Consider the following 19,889-nt stretch of genomic DNA (forward strand, 5'->3'; position numbering starts at 1 on the left):
TAACATAGAACACATTCAGCTAGTACCAGTGTAATATGGCCCAAGGGGGATAGGATGGGAAGGATGACATGGATAAGAGGGTTAGGGCTTTGTCTAAAAATTTCGTTGGAATGTAAGAGACCAGAATTTGTTTTACTGATCGATGTTGTAAAAAGCAGTAATATAGTGTCTTTACGTTGCAGTGGTTGAGTGTGCTGAGTTCAGGCGTTTGAAGTGCTAACTTATAATCAAATAAGCGGTAGGTGATACAAATTGAATTAAAGTTTATTAATTTTAGTTGCATTTCTTTTGCCATCTGGCGATAGAAGTATGAACACATTGTTTCTGAATACAGGAAGCATAGATAATCTTCCAGGAAGTATGTTAAAAATGTAACTTTGTGGTGTTGATGTGACTACTACGTCAAGTTATAAGTTTTGAGGTTATGTATTCATGGTAATTCATTTATCATAGCCAGGCATATCGTATCTGGTATGGAGGAAGATTTTAAATAATTGTACAACAAATACATTTTTTGTGAGTAGGATTCAAAGTTCTCTGCGGCGAGTACGAAGGTGGGTGTCTTCTGGATTGTTGCGCTGACGTTTGAGACGTACTTGCTGCCTCCATCATCAAGGGAGGAGAAGTGGAGGCAGTAAGTACCCCAGAAATACACGTATATTGCTTTTCAGACACTGAAGGGACAATGTGGAGCATACTGGATTATATATTCAAACGAAAGCCTGTGCCAACAATACTTAAGCAATATAACTCCATAAATTACTACAATGGGCCAGAAATTGCAACTGCAGAAATCCGTAAGCGGTTATTGCAGTCCAGAGGTGGTTGTGTTGATGTAGTAAAGAATGAGGATACAGGCATTGCTACTTTGTGTCTTAATAATCCAGAAAGAAGAAATGCCATCAGTGGTAAGTATAATATATCAATACTACCATGATTGTACTTAAAGAAACCTTTGGTAGGAGAATCTACCTTTACATTTGATCTATTAATGTAAAGCAGTCCCACTATATGCCATGTACGTGTTTGAGGAGAGAGGAGGACCCCGGTACTAATTGGATAGGAGGCTGGGCTGTAATATACAAAATGTCAGTCCAACCATTCTTTGCTCAGGTGATATACAGATTAGGCATTAGAGATAACCATAAAGTTGTTTTCTATTAAGCATCATGTCATGAAAATATATGGGGGAGTCTGGCTGTTTCAGATTCATCAGTATACTGATGTCTTATGGAATCAGTAAGACAAAAATAAACTTCCTTGTCCTTCACCATTTTGTCTCACAATTTAGAAAATAATATTCTTGTGAATATGTTTTCAAGGAATTCGATGGCAAATATTTCAATTTCAGTATTTATCTTGTACTCTTTGAAATAAATAAACATTTTGTTCTCTTAAATTGTTATATCTAAGTTAAGATTTATAAGATATCATTCACTTCTATTTCTGTGTATCATCTTGTGACATTTTTAATATGTAACAGTTTGTATTTGATGAAATGTTTTTGTTGTCTTCCAATTTGCTGCCCACTCTATGATTTACAACAGGATTCTGAACCTATAGGCCATATGTGGTCCACTTTGAGATTTTGTGCAAGATTTATAATTTTGTTTCACTTTGTATAATGAAAAAATAGTTGTCATTTAATTTTGAGTGAACAAATAGATAAATTTGTGAAAGAAAATTATTGCATGATAATCCTGTTTGGAGTTTAATAACTTGCCATGAAGTTTTGATAAATTTTTGTCACTTATATATAACCCATTGGTTTGAGTTGATAAGTAAGGACGTGTGTGGTTCTGGATCTCTGAACCTCCGATTTGTAAGATCACTTCTTGTCTGTTACTGGAAGTCAAATGATTCATTTTGTAGATTCTGGTCTCCTGGGTTGGTTGTGATGTGTAATTCTGTAGGTGGTTGCCAATGTTTCATAGAAACATTAGTAACCACCTACAAGAGTACATAGCATCACAGCAATGTTGGTAACCACCAGCAGAACTATACAGTTTCACATCTCAGAGACCAGCCCACATTTTCAGTGCTATGAAAGAAAACCTTGTAACTTAGCAGACTTTGTTTGGAAGATGCTTGTGAAAACAAACTTTCTTTTTTTACTTTGTCAAAGAACACTTTACACAGCCAATTTGTAGGCAGTCCTGTATGTTTTTTCAGGAAGCATGATGGTAGACTTGGCTGATGCAGTTGATATGCTAGAAAGTTGGGACACAGGAAAAGGATTAATTATATATGGACATGGACATACTTTCTGCTCAGGTGGTGACTTGAATATGGCTCGCATGTTTTCTAATCCAGATGATGGATTCCTAATGGCTGTATTCATGCAGAGGGTCTTGGGTCAGCTTGAAAAATTACCACTTATATCAGTTGCTTTAATTGAAGGAACAGGTAAATCACTTCCAGGTCTAATTTTTTTGTCATCAGACTTTTTAATGTTGCCATTGCATACCATTAATAAAGCAAATAAATTATAGATGGCATAGATGTGGAATTTGGATGTTGTAAACTAAATCACATATAGTACTGGTACTGTTGAAACTGAACTATATTCCTGAAAAGTTATCTGACTGTGCCATGTGTCTGCACCACAATTTACAATTTTAATTTCTCTTGATTGTTTCAAGGTGCACTGGGGGGCGGATCAGAACTAGCAATGGCATGTGATTTCCGGCTTTTGACATCTGACACTGGAGGCATTGGACATGTTCATAGTCGCATGGGTATAACACCAGCGTGGGGAGGATGCACCAGGTTGGTTCGTACTATTGGGTATACAAAGGCACTCAATCTATTGACAACAGGATGTAGATTGTCGGGAGAAGAAGCTTTGCACATTGGACTAGCTGACAGCATCGTAGACACTAAAAATGCTCTTACAGAGGCCTCAGAATGGCTGAAAGTAAGAACTAATTGTGATGTGGCAGTGCTGAAATCACTGAAGACCATGGCACATAATGCCAAAGAAATGAGTTATCAGGAATCCCTTGCTGAAGAGAAGAGACTATTTGCTCCATTATGGGGTGGACCTGCAAATCGTGCTGCTCTTACCCAAAACATTAAACATAAATAGTAAGGATAAATTACTATGATAGTCATTATGAAATTGTGATATTTTTATTCAAAGACCATTTTCTAGACACAACATTTGGTATAAACTTTATGACATCAGAGACAACTCCATTCTTGTACACTCTAATTTAGTCAGCAATAACAATGTGGCACATGTACAAATTTGTTTTGTCCACAATTATAGGTTAAAGACTTGAAGAAAAGTGAGAATCATAAACACTCCCCAAGAACCTTGTATTAATTCATCATGTTTTTCATAATATGATTGATGCATTGCATGGTTTATGTGGGAAGTTAGCTCCTCAGTTGAATTGTTTTACTTGTGTTAACATATAAATCCATAAACAAGAAACAGTGTCAATTAAAAATTTTGAAAATAAACTGGGATACAGAATTTGTCTCATGACAATTTCATTCTAGAATGTTGTGTGTTCATAAGAACTGTACCTTCCAGACTCTTCTCATAAGCCACACTGTCTCCGAAAGTTGGTTGTTATAGAACACCAAATGTGTAAATAGTTTATCACTGGAGATGTAAAAGAGATCAAATGTGTGTGCACCTTCGTCATCTCTCTCCATTACAAGCAATGCTATGATTTTTTTAGAAAGCAGGATACAGCAATGGAGCTACATCATGCAGGTAAAAGCACTTCTAACTTATCTGCCCATGAGGCTGTAACTCTCCTTGAAGATGATGCTGATTTTATAATGTCAACAGACATTTTTAACTAAAGTTACAGAACTAGTACTGCTTACCAGATGCAAGTATCAATTTAATCAAGAGTATGATTTTCTTTTCCCAGTGTTCACCTTTTCTCCGGTGTTGCATATGCTATTATTCACATGTTTAATAACTTCCCTCTTCTAAACGCTGCATTTTATTTTACGTCCTCATTTTATGCTCTCCCATGTTTCCTTATATCTATCTGTCTTTTTTATTTTGATGTTCTCATATTTTTTACTCTTCCTTAATCTTTCGTTTTTATTCATATATATATACTAGTAAAACTGTTACTCTACTTCCATGACTGGTCATTTGTCTTTTTCCACTGCCACAAACATGACTGCTGATTTTAAATGTTTTATTATCATGATATGAAATGTTAAAGTGTTATTGCATATTCTTATGCTTGTCTTTTTTCCTTCTTTTAGTATCATATACAATCTCAGATGCTTCAAATGTGTCTTCATCAAGTTTTCTTTTTCTCATATGTCCTTCAGCATCATGATTTTTTCCTTTCTTTTTCTTCTCTTTCTTATAACTTTCTTGTTCCTCTTCATCATAGGTTTGCCATTTCCCTCTTTCTTTACATGTACCTGTTTCTTCTGAATTGCTGTTTGATTTTGAACTTCTACTCTTCTTTCTCTTTTCTTTTTTTAACATCTGTGGTTGTATGAGCAAATCTTCATGTACCATTCTTCTATTCTGACTGGTAACTTTCTTTCTTACCTCCAGCTCTTTTTCATAATCTAGGTAAACAAGGACAAATGAAACTGTTTTATGAATAGAGAATTTTCAGAAAAGTGTAAGAGAATATGAGACATTAAACATGCTTGAAGGTAAATAAAGAAACATCACAATTGTTACTGAAATTTACAGTTGTATTGGTTAATATGATTGCATTCATTTTATATCTTAAATTAAAGTATTAATTATTCATATAACTACCAGTAACAGGTTCCATACAATCTGAGATTCCATATTAAGAATAAAATTTTGCCACATTTCTTTGCTTTGACTTTGCTACCAGAGTGCAGTATATTAAAAGGTAAAGGTGAAATTTCCTCAGTGCCTAATGGTATTTGCAACAAATAATGTGACATTACCTCGTCCAAACAGAGGATGACGTACTTTTAACCCCTTTGGAATTTGAAAGTTACTTTGTTTCGGAAGTGCAATTTTCAATTCAGGAACTTCAACTTGCTCCGTGATAACCATCAAACCCTCAGGCTGCAACACTTCTAAGAAAAATACATAAATGTGAAGATTTATTATAGATGCCAAAGGTATTAAGGTTTGTCAGTTCTGTCTGCTACTTTGCTTTTAGTGCTTTTGTTTAATTAAAAACCCAATACCTTATTACAATTCAGGGTCTCTTTTTCAGCAGGGATAAATAGAAATTCCTTGTGCTAGTGGAAGATATACAAAATTATGCTACATTACAGTTTTCTCCAACTATTAGGGTTGTTTTAAGTAACACTTCAGTGTTATTTCAGTTGCAGATTGGTACAATTTGAAAGGAAACAACTTTGGCATGGCTGGAGGACTATAATTTGTCAAGAAAAAGATGATTTTAATCAACTTCATAGAGGAGTGAAGTCTGATTGGTGGAATATGAGAAATCAGACATATATATGGAGGTGATTATCTGGAGGGGGGTTTACAGAGACTCTGTTGGCGAGTTAAAATACTTCTTATAAACATATATATATTTGAACTTACCGACAGAGCCTCTGTAAACCCCCCCCCCCCCCCCCCCCAGATAATCACCTCCATATTTAATTGAAACCTTCTTTTTAAAACATGAAACAGACACAGATATGCACATGTTTATATGTATGTGAACTCACTTGCTTTGTAGACACCTTTCTTGTTTGGCAGCAGACATAACACAGGCTTGATCCTATCTACATAGGATGTTGTTTCATACTTATGTGCACTGTTCTGAAGTGTGAATTCTGATGTTCCACCAAAAACCAGTTCTTTATCTTCTAAACACTGGGGATTTAACTGTAAAAAACAAAGTGTGTTATTATTGAGAAAGTTTGAAATTGTTGATAATAAATTACTGAGGACAGTGGTGCCTATTAAAACAGTGTAGAGATAAGGCTATTTATAAAACATTCATGTACGCTGCTTAACCAGCATCATCATCTAATGTAATACAAAAATTCTGGGTCTCAGATAAAAATAGTGTCCAGTATTTTCAGGAAATGTGTTTGTATTACTTTGTTATTTCACAAACAGTATTTAAATTATTATAAACTGAAACATATTAATGTAGTCAATTTTACACACTTACAGAAATTGGATATTGTACCATCCAAATGTCCTCCTCTTCTGTAAGATCCCCAAATTTCAAGGTACCTCCTAGTTTAAATGTACCATAGTCCTCATCAGTCAACAGGGATGGAATCTTGGCAGTTATTCATTGAAAAGATAAACATACATTACTATCACAACATTTATAAGAATGAAAAGGTGTACTCTTCCAAATGCATTCTTACATATGAATGCATATTCCATGGATTCAGAAGTTACTGTATGTGACAGTTAACTAAGTCCCTGTGACATGTGGCCTGGGAAGTCATGTACTACACTACTAGCAAACTGAAAAATGTTGTGCTTGATCTAATTTGATGTAAACTTTACTTATAATACTTTATAACATTGGAAGTTTACATATATTTCCAAAACACACATACTGTAATATTTGTGTGAGACATTATGATGAAACATTTTTTACATTTAAAGAATGGTATAAGAGTAATTTAAATATGATCCACACAATGTTGACCAACATTAGCATAAAGCACAGTGGAACATGGGCATTACCCATAATGTAGACATGGAGTCAAAACCCTGAGTCCTTATAGGGTAAAGATTATTTGTGGCATTGTATACATCTAGACATAGGAGATATAATATGAATGCAGATTTGAAATATTACTTACAACTCTTCTTACTGAGTACCAAAGGTTGTAGAATTAGTTATGAATATGTATTATGAGATTTTGGTAGACTTTACACTGTGGTGAGCAGTTGTTAGACATGTTACTGTGTATATGTTTGAGGCTAACAATCATAAATAAATCCTGAATTCAGTGAAAGTTAGGTACTTTCGAAAGCTTTATGTTAGCAATTGTTGGATGTAGCAAATATAAAGAAAGCCCACACACAATCATGAGTATGTATTTAATTCATCTGCTTATGTTACCTCTGTGTCACTCTCGGAATCTTCTTTTTTTAGTACATGTTTTCTCTTCTTTTTGCAGTTGTCTTTTGCTGATTTTTGTGAATAAGAATCTTCACTCTCAGACACATCGTGTTCTTTCTTCATTCTGTAAATATCTTTCAGCACCTTTTCGGGTAAATCAGGTTTTACCACCAAATCTTGCACACTACTTTCCTCCTTTCTCGCTGCTGTTACACCAAAGCGAGCCTCGTCGTCGTCTATTGAGTCATCAGAATCACTGCTGTCGGATGTCATATATACATTATCATTTGAATTTGTGCATTCATTAGCAAACTTATTACTAACATTAACTTTTCCATTTACATAAGAACTGTCTCTAGAAACAGAATGAGTATTTGGTGTAATTTCTTCCCATCCAAAGCTTGTATCACTAAATGGACTCATCGGACACAACAAACTACGTTCACTTTCGAAAGGTTTGCAGGGGTTTTCTGAGAACTCCATTTCTTTTGATAACGAACCTACACTGTGATTTAAGTTTCTTAAAATCTGATTTGGGAATGCATCATTCGGTTTTGCCTGGAGATTTCTTTTTGAGTGTGATAACGGTTTCACCATGACCAAAAAACGTGTGTGTTCTGTTGATACTTGTACAGTGTCACATGAAATATGTATAAATATACGTACAGAACACAACACGCTTTGCAATACCTACCACGCACGGCTAATATATTACAACAGCTAGTTTTAGTCATGTGTATATTCAGTGCTACCAACAGACATACTGTGGATCGAATGTTGCCATGAAACGGGTGGAACGCTAAGATAGTCAGGAACATGAATGGCAAACTAAACACGATTCTGGAAAAGTACGGAATTTTGTGACCAATTTTGAATGTAGGGAACCTTCTTTGCGTTGCTTCTTTCTTCAGTCTTACTGTCTACGTTTTGAAAGCAATAAGGGAGGGAACAGTAATATTAATTTAAAGGAACATATTCACGCGGAGTGGCTGAAAATATCACGAAAATCTTAGATAGTAGGATAGTTTGAAGCTTCGTGGATAGAATAGTCTCATTGCAACTTCTTGAATACCTAATTTAAATTGTGTGAGAGGCGCGTGTTTCGTACCTGTTGGTAGAAACACTTTAGGTATCTGAGATATTAAGCCTCAGTGCTGGTCACATTTGTGGATGGCGAAGAAGCAATTGATGTGATCTGTGGTGGCGATCATGCGTGATCTGTAGTAATCCGCTCTAAAACACGGCTTATGTGTGTTACACTTTGTTCACCGCAATTCCATGACGTTTCCTGTTGTATGGGTGTGTGTGGGGGGGACTGTCAAGATGAGTGATATAAAGGGAGCTATGGAAAATAAGTATTTTAACATATTTTTATTGCTTAAGAAACAACGATGTAATTTCAAGTAGATTTAATTGTGCAGTGCACTCCCAAATATTACATCCAAGAATGTGCATAAAACACTCCGGTGAGTAATATTTTCGCGTGAATGATAGACACTCGCATGGTTTGTAGTCGAAAGTGTTTTTAGTCTGCAATGCAAGTCGACGTAGGGTCAGTTTTTTTATTATATAAATGTGCTGAATGCTAAAGTACTATGTAGTGGCTGTGTTTGATTCTCGGTAACATTACACGTTATATGTATGAGAGTTAATCGTGGTTTCTTAATACGTAACGTGTAAATTAAATCAGGGGATTTGCTCACATTAACAAGGTTTTTGTTGTGGCGGAATGCCTTTACATGTTCAAAGTGGGGGGCTGTTGCTACTGATGGGAGGATGACCCCACCAGGAAAATTTGCCCGTTAAGAAAAGATGGATGGATGTCTGGGAACTGAACCTAGAAAATTTGGGGTCAGTTTGGCTGATGGTCTCTGCCACTTTGGGGGTGTGGGGGTCATTTTGGTTGAAGGCCTCAATGATTGGAGTAGGCAGGCCGTGCCCCCTTTGAATTATATCCTGGCATTTGCCTTTTTTTTTGAGGAAAAGTACAGAAAACCTCAGTCATTGTAGCCAAGCAGCTAGATACTACTCATGCTGACCTGGCTGTCTTTTTAGGATGGTCTCAGCTGGCCTGCTGAGTGTCATTGCATCTTTGATAACCATTACCCATTTAGGGATTGCTTGGTTGGCACAAGTGCCTACCAAGTTGCCAAACTAAGGGGTTCAGAGTGGAATCCAAGTTATGTGTCCAGTCTGTTGTAGAATCCTTACATTACATTTCTTAAACAATTCCATACATGAGGCTGTCTCTTTAGTGCTTCCCATTATTCTAATGGTTTTGTTTTGGATGTAAGATACTACCAAAAAAATTGTGTTGGCATGTTATTGAAGGAGGTTTTGCAGTATTAAACCTTTTATTCTCTATGATTACAGGAACTCCAACTGCTGATTTCAGTACTACAATATGTTGCCACAGATTTGTAATAAATACATTTGCTGTGTGTAGCAGATAATGGAATTCCAGACAGAACCATTTGAAAAATATTATGATGTGTTTGAAGAAATTGGAAAGTAAGTGTTAGAGATAAAGAAAAAACATTGTGGAAGAAAAATTGTAGACACTGATTCTCATCAGAAATATGAAGTTGGGCTTAATGCAGTTTTTATAATATAAATTTGTTCACACCACTTTGCATTTGTGTTTGTATGGTGATACTATCTTCTCTGAAATGTCTAAATAAATGTAAGTAAAAACAGGTCAGTCACATTTTGGTGGTGTTCTTTCCAAATGCATTAAATGTTTGTCCAATTAGAAACTAACCAGTTTACTAATATAATGTAATGTGAGAAAGTAATATATTTTTGTTTCTGTTGTAAAACCTCTTTAAAAGGAAATCCAGGCAGCAATTTGTTTTTAAGCCAAGTCTGAACCTGCATAGTTCATTTCAATATGAAATAGCATTTATGACCACCAAGATGCATTAGGAGATCAGAAAAATTCATTTTGGTACCTGAGGTTAGCAACTACATAATATATATCACACTGTGCTTCTGCTTCTTACTTATCTCAGTATGAAGACTCTCCAGTCACGGGTAACACAACAAGAACATTTTCAGGAGCTAGAACCATATGTGAACATTTTTAAAAGATGACGTCCTTCTACATTGTTGTGATATGTAGTCTGCTAGATGTTTACTGACATTTCAGAGGTGTTTACTGCCTCCACCATCATCATCATCATCAAGGTGATGATGGAGGAAGTAAACACCTCTGAAACGTGGGTAAACTTCTACCATACTAAACAGTGCAGTGCCCCAGAAGACAGTTATCTTTATTTTATATTTAATTTGCATTCTAATTTTATGTTAATTATTACTATACTCTGTGGAGGGGCCAGTTTGCAGTGGTGCGTCGATGTGTAGAGAAAGTTTCTGGCTGTCAGTATGCAGCCAAATTCATACGTAAGCGACGAGTATGCAGAGGTGTGCGTGCTGAGGACATTCATCGGGAAGTGAGCTTGCTGCAACAATTGAAACATCCCAACATTGTAACCTTACACCAGGTGTTTGACAGCAGGCAGGAGGTTGTTCTGATTCTTGAGTTGTGAGTACAGTATTAAAAGAAACCTTTGTCTTCTAATCTCTATTTTACTGTATTGGATTAAGAAGAGTAATTCTTCACTGTTCTGTCTTATGGCTGGAACTTAATGTTATGAATGGACTTATTTTATTCTAGAATTGCATTTTGAACATTACAAGTTTCATTAGAATCAGAAAAATGGTTTAGAAGTTGAAAAAGGTGGTAGCATAGATTTTATCTTTGTCCATTGGTAACTCTGATACACCTTGAAGTCATATGTGCTGGAAAGTTTTATCAATGAATGTAATAATTTACATAACAAACTGCTTGAAATTCTGTAACATTTTTTTATGTGTATTTAATGAGGTAAACAGAAGTATTTAGTTGGGCCTGTAAGTGATGTATTTACCTTGTTTATTTAGAGTGAGTCCATTATGTGATTTTATGTTTTTATGTTATTGAGAACTCTTAGAATATTTCATGAAAACTAATGTCCTTATACCTAATTGTTACTAATTAAATTATATTGCCTTGCATCGCTAATGTTAGTAGCAAAGTTGAAGTGATTATGTTTATATTGTTTGTGTAGGGTGGAGGGTGGTGAGCTCTTCCATTTTGTTTCTGAAAAAGAGTATCTGAATGAAGAAGAAGCTGTACAATTTATTAGACAGATACTGTATGCTTTGGAGCACATGCATAATCTACACATAGCTCATCTTGATCTTAAAGTAAGCTGATACCTTATTTTATTGAAATCAGTTTGAATGTACCTATTTCATTTGTTATTGTTCTAATCATGAAGTTAGGTCAGTAAATGTGTTTTGGCCTTGATGTTGTAACTGTGTAGTATTTTCTTTAATGCTTGTTCTGGTCTGTCTTCCAATAGATTGGTAGTCAAGAGGTTGTTTTAGGTGTCTGATATTTTGTTTTTGATCTAACTAGTTTTGTTTATACTATTCTAATTTTGATTTTAGTTTGGTCCATGTCATGTTCTTTTGAAGTGTCTTCCTTTCTTCTATGGTCTTCTAAACTGTATCCTGCTTTGTGTCTCACGAACTGCATGTTTACTATGTTTGGTATTCTTATATCTTTTTGTTTCACAGTCCAGCTTTCACAACCATATGGAAGTAATAGGGCTAATAATATATGTATTATTTCAGCCAAATTTGTTGTTGAACTAAAGCTGGTTTCATAATGTTCAGAATTACCCATTTTTGTATGAGATTATGCATTCCAATTGTGTTAATGTTTTTAATTATTCCATTTTCTTTACATTGACATAATTGTGTGAAGTTGTAAATTTTTTATATTTATGTCATATTGAATCATGTACAGTGTTTTGTGTGTCTTGTGGCATTATAATAAAACTAATTTAAATATTTATTTCTAGCCAGAAAATATTTTACTTTTGGGCAATGATTCACTCCAGATTAAGTTAATTGATTTTGGCCTATCTCAACACTTGTCTGCTGAAACTCGACTGCGGGCAATGTTTGGAACACCAGAGTTTGTAGCTCCTGAAATTGTTAATTATGAACCCCTCAGTCTGGGTACGGACATGTGGGCACTGGGGGTCATCACATATATTCTGTAAGTAAATGAGAGTCCAGTGTCTTAGTACAAGACCACCAAGTTGCCTATTTAATTTCTTTGTTGCAACACCAAAATTTGTAGGATTATGTATATTTGTTTCCTGTCCTGCATGTTTTGATACCCATCTTTAGTGAAAGTTCTGGTAAGATTAGAAACTTTTCTTTCTAGTAATAAATTACAAAAAATGTAACTTCTGCTTATTTTTAAAGAAGTTTGGAATGATAAATATTTTTGCTGTTATGATTGATACAAATTTATTGTTATAACCATTTGTTTCCTTTCACTTATTAATTAGTCAGTAATTCTGTTGACTTCATATTATTGTATTGTTTTATATTTCTAGGTTTTTGAATTGTAATTATTTTCAGGTTGAGTGGTGCTTCTCCATTTTTGGGTGAAGACAAACAGGAAACATATTCCAATATAGTAGCTGGGAATTACTGTTATGAGAAGGAATTATTTAGTAATACATCTGATCTTGCCAAGGACTTTATGTCTCGCCTCCTTGTCAAGGATCCTAAGAAACGTGCGAAAGCATCAGACTGTTTACAGCATCCATGGATACAGGTAGAATTATTGATCTGAATTGTGTAATGCTGGAACGTGATTAATGGCCATTCTTTGTGTTCAGAAGTTAGAACTGTGAAGTTATAAGGATGGGGTTAAATAAATTATGTTTAATTGAATACTTTATTCCACAATTAAAATAATTGTTACATTGATGATGTAACACTAAATTTATTTACATTTTCCACTGATCTGTGTAGATGATTTCTTCCTGTTGTTATCATCTTGTCATGAAGACTAGATTTTATTGTAACAAGAAATCTCTTGTGTGATTAACCTTAATTATTTCATTTGGGCTTGAAATGCATGCAAATGTTTGCTGTGAGATACGTCTTTCGTGTGTATATTTTATGTGCAAAACTGCAAAATGATTTGCATTATTTTTAGGCCTTCAGTCCAGTAGAAAAAGCTACATTAATGAATGGTGCAAGTGTAGACAACTTAAAATGTATCGAAGTGTGGGAACGATGGCAGGTAAGGTGTGGAATGATTTTATAAAGCTGATATTATTATCACTACTATTATCATTATTATTAATATCACAACCACCACCACCACTGGAGAGGGTGGGGGTGAATATTATTTTTGGAAATGGCACAAATGCCAAAACAATTGCTATGATTAGGTTAAAATCCTGAGGATATAACAAAAATGTTGGAATACATGCAATTTAGGGCTGCTTTCTAACATGTCCAGAATAAATTGATTATAACAGAACATCATTTGATTTATACAGAGGGGAAACATTGTTTTGATGATAGTGACTGGACTTTGGAAACATGTCATGCCATGTGAGATTTGAGGTTCTCGCGACATTGAAGATGTTGTCTTCTGGGTTGTAACATTGTGTGGACGTACAGGAACTTTCAAGACATTTTTGCCAATAAAATGTTTCAGAGGCATTCATGTCATGAAGTCTAGAAGTTTGAAGAAAGTTTCATAAATAGAAAAGTAAAGCAGTAGTAACAGCAGTGAAGACACTGAATGTGGTATGAATATGGGCACACATTTAAAGGTCTCTTTTATTGTTGCATTGCACATCAATCTGTGTTTTTGTAGATATGAAGACATGATCATTTTGTGTACGTTTTTACACACAAAAAGAGATATTTGTGTGACATGCCAGGGCACTTGTCCATTATGTAGTCATTCTGCTTGTAACTAATATGGATGAGATTCCTTCTTAAGAAGTTCATAATTGCTCAGAATGTAAACAATTTCTATCCTTTTTTGGAACCTGAAATTTCATTGCTGTGTTTACAGTAGCCTGCCACTCAATCCTATCCTGAGCCAGATGAATTCACTCAACATTCCAGGCATTCTTATAAACCTGAAAAGTTTATTGTTACAATATTGCTTATGTATGTGCTTCTTTTGTTAGCTATCCTCTGCTATGATGGATATTACCAAAGCAAATGGTGATTTAATTTACAAAAATAGCACTGGTAATGGGCTGCAATGCTTAGCAAAGCTGGTCCAGTTCACAGTCTGTTTATCTAAGATGTATATCATATTTTTAATGGGAAAAAGATAATGTTCTTACAACAAGTACCAGTAAAAAATCAGTATCCCCAAATATGAATAAAATTTGCTGTCAAACAGGAAATGTATTGTACAGTATAAATACTTGTGTAAATACTAGTAAGTGAAATGTATATCTTCTCTCTCTTTTTAATTCATGTGTCAATAGGTAAAAGAAAAATATTATCATCAAGGGTGACATGCTGTATTGGTTGTAATTAGTGGGATATGAACCACATCTGCACAATGGCATATGCAATTAAGTAATTTTTTATGTTTAAAAGTCTAGTCAGAGTTATTTTGCAAAATACAGTCTTGATTTGTAACTTTATATTGCATGTATGCAATAGTATTATCATGTTTTCTTTTGTGTTGTCCTTTATTTTGTAAAGACTGCATAAGCATCTATTTATGATACATTTAAAATGTGATGAATGACCATTGTCTTATGCACATATGGCTATTGCTGTAAGGATTATTAAGCACTTCATAGACCATAAAGTTGTGAGATCTGCAAATATGAAATTTACAACTAAAGAAGTATGATCCACAGCCCTTCCTATCATCTGTTAGTACCATAATTTCCATGGACACTGGGCAGCTTGCACAGTTATGAGAAAAACAGGATTGTGGTTCCTGTTTGCAGAAGGATATATTTTTTCTCTTTGCAAAATACTATAAACAAAATCATCAATATCCTGAAGAAATATGACATTTATGTACTTCTCACCCAGTCAGAAAACTGACTGCAGAACTGGATCCAGGTAAGGACATCACCATTGAAGCTGTGAGGTCACTTTTTCTGTGCCTTTTGCAGTATTTGAAGTTAACCTGTGAGAAATCAGATCAATGAGCATGTAAGGGACACCTAGTAATTGAACAAAAGAACCCAGTTCAAGAAAACTGAAAGATAAAATTTATTTAACTTAGATTTCTGTCATGCATAATGCACACAAGTACTGCTTTGTGGTGGATATGTGTTAAATTCTTTAATGAACTGATCTACTGTGATGGTGTATGCTGAATTTGTAGCGTCAACTACAGAGATTAGATTTATTGAAGTCCATTCTGACTAATAGCTTTCTCCTGGAAGTGGTCCTCAGTACTTCCATAGGTTTTCTTTATTTTAATATACATATAGCATGATCCTCTCCTGCATTATAATTTTTCAATTATGGAATACATTGAAGGTGACTTAAATTTGACTATTAGACTGTTGGATCAGTACCAATAATTATTCCTGTTTCTAGACACTCATCAGACACTGGTAAATTGTTTTTGCTTGTACAGGTTAGTATGTTGGATTCTGTTCAATTATGGCTTGGAAAATGTTACTTTTGCCCTCTGATTTACATTTAAACTCTTTAATTTTGGAAGATTCAAAGTAATGTCATGTGTTCATTTAATTAATGTAAAATATATGACTGAAGTGCAAAACACTTTATGTGCACAGAAGAATAGTTCAGATAATTTGGTCCTGTTTTATATAGAATTGAAATCTTTGGTCTATAAATTATTGCCATCTTATAACATACAAGTAGAATTTAACAAGCAATAAAATATAAGCAACAAGCAATAAAGTATAAGCATTGTTATTGCTGCTTTTAGTTTTTAGTTAATTTGCCACCAAGTTTCCAGCACTGCTGAATACCCACAAAGAACAAGCAGAAAAAATAAACCATGAGAAAGAGATTGGCATAACTGAGCATTTTTTTTAGATAGGGGTGTGAGCATTAGAATTTGTCGATTTATTGAATATCTTATTCAGGATCAGTAGGAACATCCATTTTTTTAAATGATGTTTGTTTAATAGAGTTAATCAGGTATGACTGGTATTTTAGAATGATTTTATGTATGTGATTTATTTTTATTAATGAACCATTACCTTTTGAATGAAGTATTATGCCTTACAAATATTTCATTGTGCAGCGTTTCCTAGTTTTGGTGCGGCTGTGCCTGCATCTTCAGAGGCATAGAACTAATGCTGTGAAGAATCAAGATGTAAGTTATCTCAGTGCTACTCTGTGTGTGACTGCTTTGTCATGCATCAGGTGTCATTTACTCAGAGCTAGCAGGATGTTACACTTCTCTGAACTTTCTTTTTCTAGTCCTCTTGTTAATGCCTGGTGTATCTGGCTGACTACTGCCCCTGCTTTTAGTACTTTCCTTTTGTATCTTATACTGCAATTTATGACTCACAAAAATAATTTGATTTACAGTATTTAAAGTGTCTGCACAAATTCATAAATGATTACTTTGCATTTTTAAGTATAAGTAATTAATTTTTGTGATGGATATATTTTAAAATGTCCTAGTTTTTATTTTTATTTTATTTAATGTTATGATTCTAAGGAAAGGGAGGAAATTATTCAGAGTAATGTTATATTTAGTGTTAGATGAAGGTTAAGGAAATTATGGATAGCAGCAGACTGTATTTATATAAGGTCACTACATATTTATAAATGGTGTGGAATAATTGTGATCCAAAGCACTTTATTTCAGATGAATGGCTGTGGCATTTACTTGCTTTATAAATACTGCTTATAATATTAATATATACTAATGAATATTTGATATATGCATATGTTTTAGCTTTTGACAAAAATGTGTTGTCATTGCATTATATCTTTAAAAATTTTATTTCAGCTATATACTTGGTGCATTGAAATGATATGTAAGTATAATTAAAATAAAATTTTCAGTATTTTTGTGGGTCATATTGTTTCCTATCTTTCTATTGCTGTGTAGATGTTGGAAGTTGTGTCTATTGGTGCCTGGAAAGGGGTCAAGCATTTTGGAGCAGCCCATGTACTGTAGGAATGGCTTGTTATTGATCCACTGTACTCTGGTTGCTATGTGGGTCAGTAATGGCTCACCTAGTATACACATCATGCAATCTTTGCTAGTACCTGAGCTGCTGCAATAGAAGAGAGGTTGTCATCATAAAAGTAACAGTTGTGCTTTTCTCAAGTGATGGTAGACTCATTAAGTCAGAGCTTTTGTCCTGCTTTTGTCCCCTTAAATGTTTCACTGTGTACTGTGTACCCTTTAGAAGACAGCTTTTGTACATTAATGCACTAAAATTTTATCTTCACAAAATTATTGAAGAGTATAATTAATATAAGGATAGAGTTATTGGTTCAGGTAGGTACTACCCAGTCCATGTGATGTTAGAAGTGGTTATGAGGAACAAGAATGCTGGTGGTGGAAAACATCAATTACAAGATGTAGTTGAGGTATGATCTGTTGTGTCAAACTTTTTTATAAATATACGGTAGTGTGGAAAGTGTTAATTAAAATAATAGGGTCATACCTTACTGTAATAAACCTGAGCTTCTTCAAAGTGTAATATGACAAGATGATAGTGTATTTATGATATATACAGATATGTTTCTTTTTTCATGACCATTATCATGTAATTGAAGATACATAATTTGGTAAATGTGTTCAAATATAACTTGTACATGAATGTGTTTTGTTACCAGGATGACAGTTTTGTTGTATTGGCACTTCACTGTGCAGCTTCAGAAGGAAATGCAGCTGGTTTGCAGGAACTCATCACACTTTCTACAGTTGATATGAATGCCACAAATAAGGTACTTATTAGATTTCTTCCCATTATTTCTGTGGTACTTGACCATATGCCATCATAAACATATATTTTCAACTTAGCTTTCTCTTTTATATAAAAATTATTTAACCTCTATACCAAAACACCATATATTGTTTTGAAATTATGAGAAGTGAATTAAATTTTTGTATTGTGTAATTCCAGTTTATTTAAAATAGTCTGTAAAATCTACAGTTATTTCGTCTGTCTTCTAATGGATGAACACCAGATAACAGTCTTGAATTCCTTCTCAAAGCTGTGAGGGATGCAGAAAGTTAGTTGTATCAAGTTGCAGATACTTAAATTACTAACTGTGATTATAGTAAGATGTTGTAAATATGCATCTGAAGGTAAAAGTTATGATTAAGAAGATGGAATGTTTGGAATTTGCATAGGACAAGTTCTTTATTTTCATTGCTCATAGAGACCAAACTGTTTCACCTTACAAAAGTATCAAGTGTTGACTTTGCCGGTGAACACACTTCATAATACAAAATTTTAATAATTTTATGCTTTCAGTGAGATTGTGAAAACACTGATGTTTGTTAAATTTACAGCGTTTATGTTCAAGATTTTATATGCACTGTTTAATAATCATGTTATTTTACTGCCAAAATAATAAAACTTGCAATGTACAAGTAGCTTTCTTAATTGAAGACAAAACACTATTTTACTTGCAGAATGGTGAAACAGCAGCACATATTGCAGCTGGGCATGGACAGTTATCAGTCTTGACATTGCTTCAGAAGCATGGAGCTAATCTTCAGAATGTTGATGAACGGGGCAATACCCCACTTATGTGTGCTGCTAAAAATGGGCATTTGGTTACTGTACAGTTTCTTCTTCAAGCTGGAATGGTAGTGGGAGTCCAAGACAAGGTGATAAACCCAGCTTGTCAAATTTGCTGTGGCATTTTTATTAATGGTATAATGTAGCGTGATTTTGCAGAGTAGGTATCTGTTCTGGCAGGCAACAGATTTGAAATACGAGATCTCAGGTTTTTACAGTGGTGAGAGTTCATATTTAACTTCTGTACTGAAGGTGGAAGAAGTATGTTCCTTCAAAATGTTGGTAACCATCTACAAGTCTGCACAGTGTCACAACCCAGAACTCAGAAAATTCAAATGTGAGATTGAAAAACAAATTGACAAATGTCAACACTGGCAGAATTAAAGGCTCATCAGTAAATTATTTTGATTTCTGCAGTGAATGTATTAACCGTTTGAGACCAAAACTTGTTTAAATAATATTTAAGTATTTGGACAATACTTCAAAGAAATGCAATACTTCACCATTATGAAGATCCCCTGGTTAATTCTGATTAAGGAATTAATTGTTGTTTACAGTGAGAATCATATGAAACCAATAAATGTAAAATGTAGAGTTGTAGATTGTTGAAGCAGTTACATACCACTCAGCTTTGAATGGTTAGATGTGATGGTTTGCCATTACAATCGACGTACTCGTGTGTTATTGATGATGTGTTCTGTAAGTAAGATGGAAAACATAGGTTTTCTTATAGTTTTGTATTTGTATATAGAATGGAGACACTGCACTGCATCATGCCAGCTCTCAGGGTCACTTGGAGTGTGTGCGGTGTCTTGTGGAGTATGGGGCATGTGTGGATATGACAAACCATGATGAATCTACTCCTCTTCACAGTGCTTTATGTAAGAGACACATCCACTGTGCTATGTTCCTGTTGCATTCTGGTGCTGACATAGATCTACAAGACAAGGTAACGTATCAGTTATTCTAACTGGGAACTTGCAGTGGAGATACATCAAGTTAAAATGCAGCTTGGCAGCCCTGTAGTGTGGAAATTTAAATCCCCAATTCCCATATAATAAAGGTTAAATAAACTAAGAATACGTAAAAGAAAGTTATCACACAACATTTGTATTGTTTGTTGATTATTAGGTTATTTATCAGTATTATTTATATATTGTTGGTGTTTGTGATAATATAGGCTTATTAATTATGGTGATAAATGTGGAATGAACGATAGGCAACGAGAATACTTTTTCAAGCATTTACTAGTATTTTGTAAGAT

At 34.3% G+C, this 19,889-nt stretch overlaps 3 protein-coding genes across 17 annotated transcripts in view; 2 read left to right on the top strand and 1 right to left on the bottom strand.

Annotated features, from left to right (window-relative positions):
• Positions 1–3,485, top strand: LOC110830973 (ethylmalonyl-CoA decarboxylase). 4 transcript variants are annotated; one of them, XM_022066426.2, is made up of 5 exons: positions 1–80; positions 183–238; positions 672–908; positions 2,173–2,406; positions 2,643–3,485. In XM_022066426.2, the coding sequence occupies exons 3-5, from the start codon at positions 686–688 to the stop codon at positions 3,086–3,088; spliced, it is 903 nt and encodes a 300-aa protein (XP_021922118.1). In that variant the 5' UTR covers positions 1–80; positions 183–238; positions 672–685; the 3' UTR covers positions 3,089–3,485. The 4 variants fall into 4 exon arrangements, with proteins under 4 accessions (XP_021922118.1, XP_087201007.1, XP_021922119.1 ...); XM_087344881.1 differs by lacking the exon at positions 1–80 and having other exon boundaries at positions 98–238; XM_022066427.2 differs by lacking the exons at positions 1–80; positions 183–238 and adding an exon at positions 372–554 and having other exon boundaries at positions 2,275–2,406.
• LOC110830970 (uncharacterized) lies at positions 3,114–7,807 on the bottom strand. Of its 4 annotated transcripts, none has more exons than XM_022066421.2 (6): positions 7,720–7,807; positions 7,026–7,284; positions 6,111–6,224; positions 5,659–5,818; positions 4,915–5,049; positions 3,114–4,557 (listed from the first exon to the last, which is right to left on the bottom strand). In XM_022066421.2, the coding sequence occupies exons 2-6, from the start codon at positions 7,146–7,148 to the stop codon at positions 4,199–4,201; spliced, it is 891 nt and encodes a 296-aa protein (XP_021922113.2). In that variant the 5' UTR covers positions 7,149–7,284; positions 7,720–7,807; the 3' UTR covers positions 3,114–4,198. The 4 variants fall into 4 exon arrangements, with proteins under 4 accessions (XP_021922113.2, XP_021922114.2, XP_021922111.2 ...); XM_022066422.2 differs by lacking the exon at positions 7,720–7,807 and adding an exon at positions 7,526–7,685; XM_022066419.2 differs by lacking the exon at positions 7,720–7,807 and having other exon boundaries at positions 7,026–7,519.
• Positions 7,784–19,889, top strand: part of LOC110830966 (death-associated protein kinase 1) — a 25,527-nt gene continuing 13,421 nt past the window's right edge. Inside the window, exons 1-11 of one of the 9 annotated variants that reach the window (XM_087344872.1) lie at positions 7,784–7,873; positions 9,399–9,536; positions 10,357–10,569; positions 11,135–11,273; positions 11,936–12,135; positions 12,507–12,705; positions 13,093–13,179; positions 16,156–16,227; positions 17,712–17,822; positions 18,517–18,714; positions 19,377–19,574. In XM_087344872.1, the coding sequence (XP_087200998.1) occupies positions 9,478–9,536; positions 10,357–10,569; positions 11,135–11,273; positions 11,936–12,135; positions 12,507–12,705; positions 13,093–13,179; positions 16,156–16,227; positions 17,712–17,822; positions 18,517–18,714; positions 19,377–19,574 (1,476 nt within the window). In that variant the 5' untranslated portion in view covers positions 7,784–7,873; positions 9,399–9,477. Of the gene's footprint in view, positions 7,874–7,939; positions 8,492–8,558; positions 8,578–9,397; positions 9,537–10,356; positions 10,570–11,134; positions 11,274–11,935; positions 12,136–12,506; positions 12,706–13,092; positions 13,180–16,155; positions 16,228–17,711; positions 17,823–18,516; positions 18,715–19,376; positions 19,575–19,889 lie in introns of those variants that run through there. The other 8 variants (XM_087344871.1, XM_087344876.1, XM_087344874.1 and 5 more) reach the window with 8 other exon arrangements.

This window comes from Zootermopsis nevadensis, unplaced genomic scaffold (assembly GCF_977971745.1).
Source record: "Zootermopsis nevadensis isolate Lab colony 2312 unplaced genomic scaffold, Znev_1.0 Znev_ptg000008l, whole genome shotgun sequence".
In the NCBI taxonomy this organism is placed as follows: Eukaryota; Metazoa; Arthropoda; class Insecta; order Blattodea; family Termopsidae; genus Zootermopsis; species Zootermopsis nevadensis.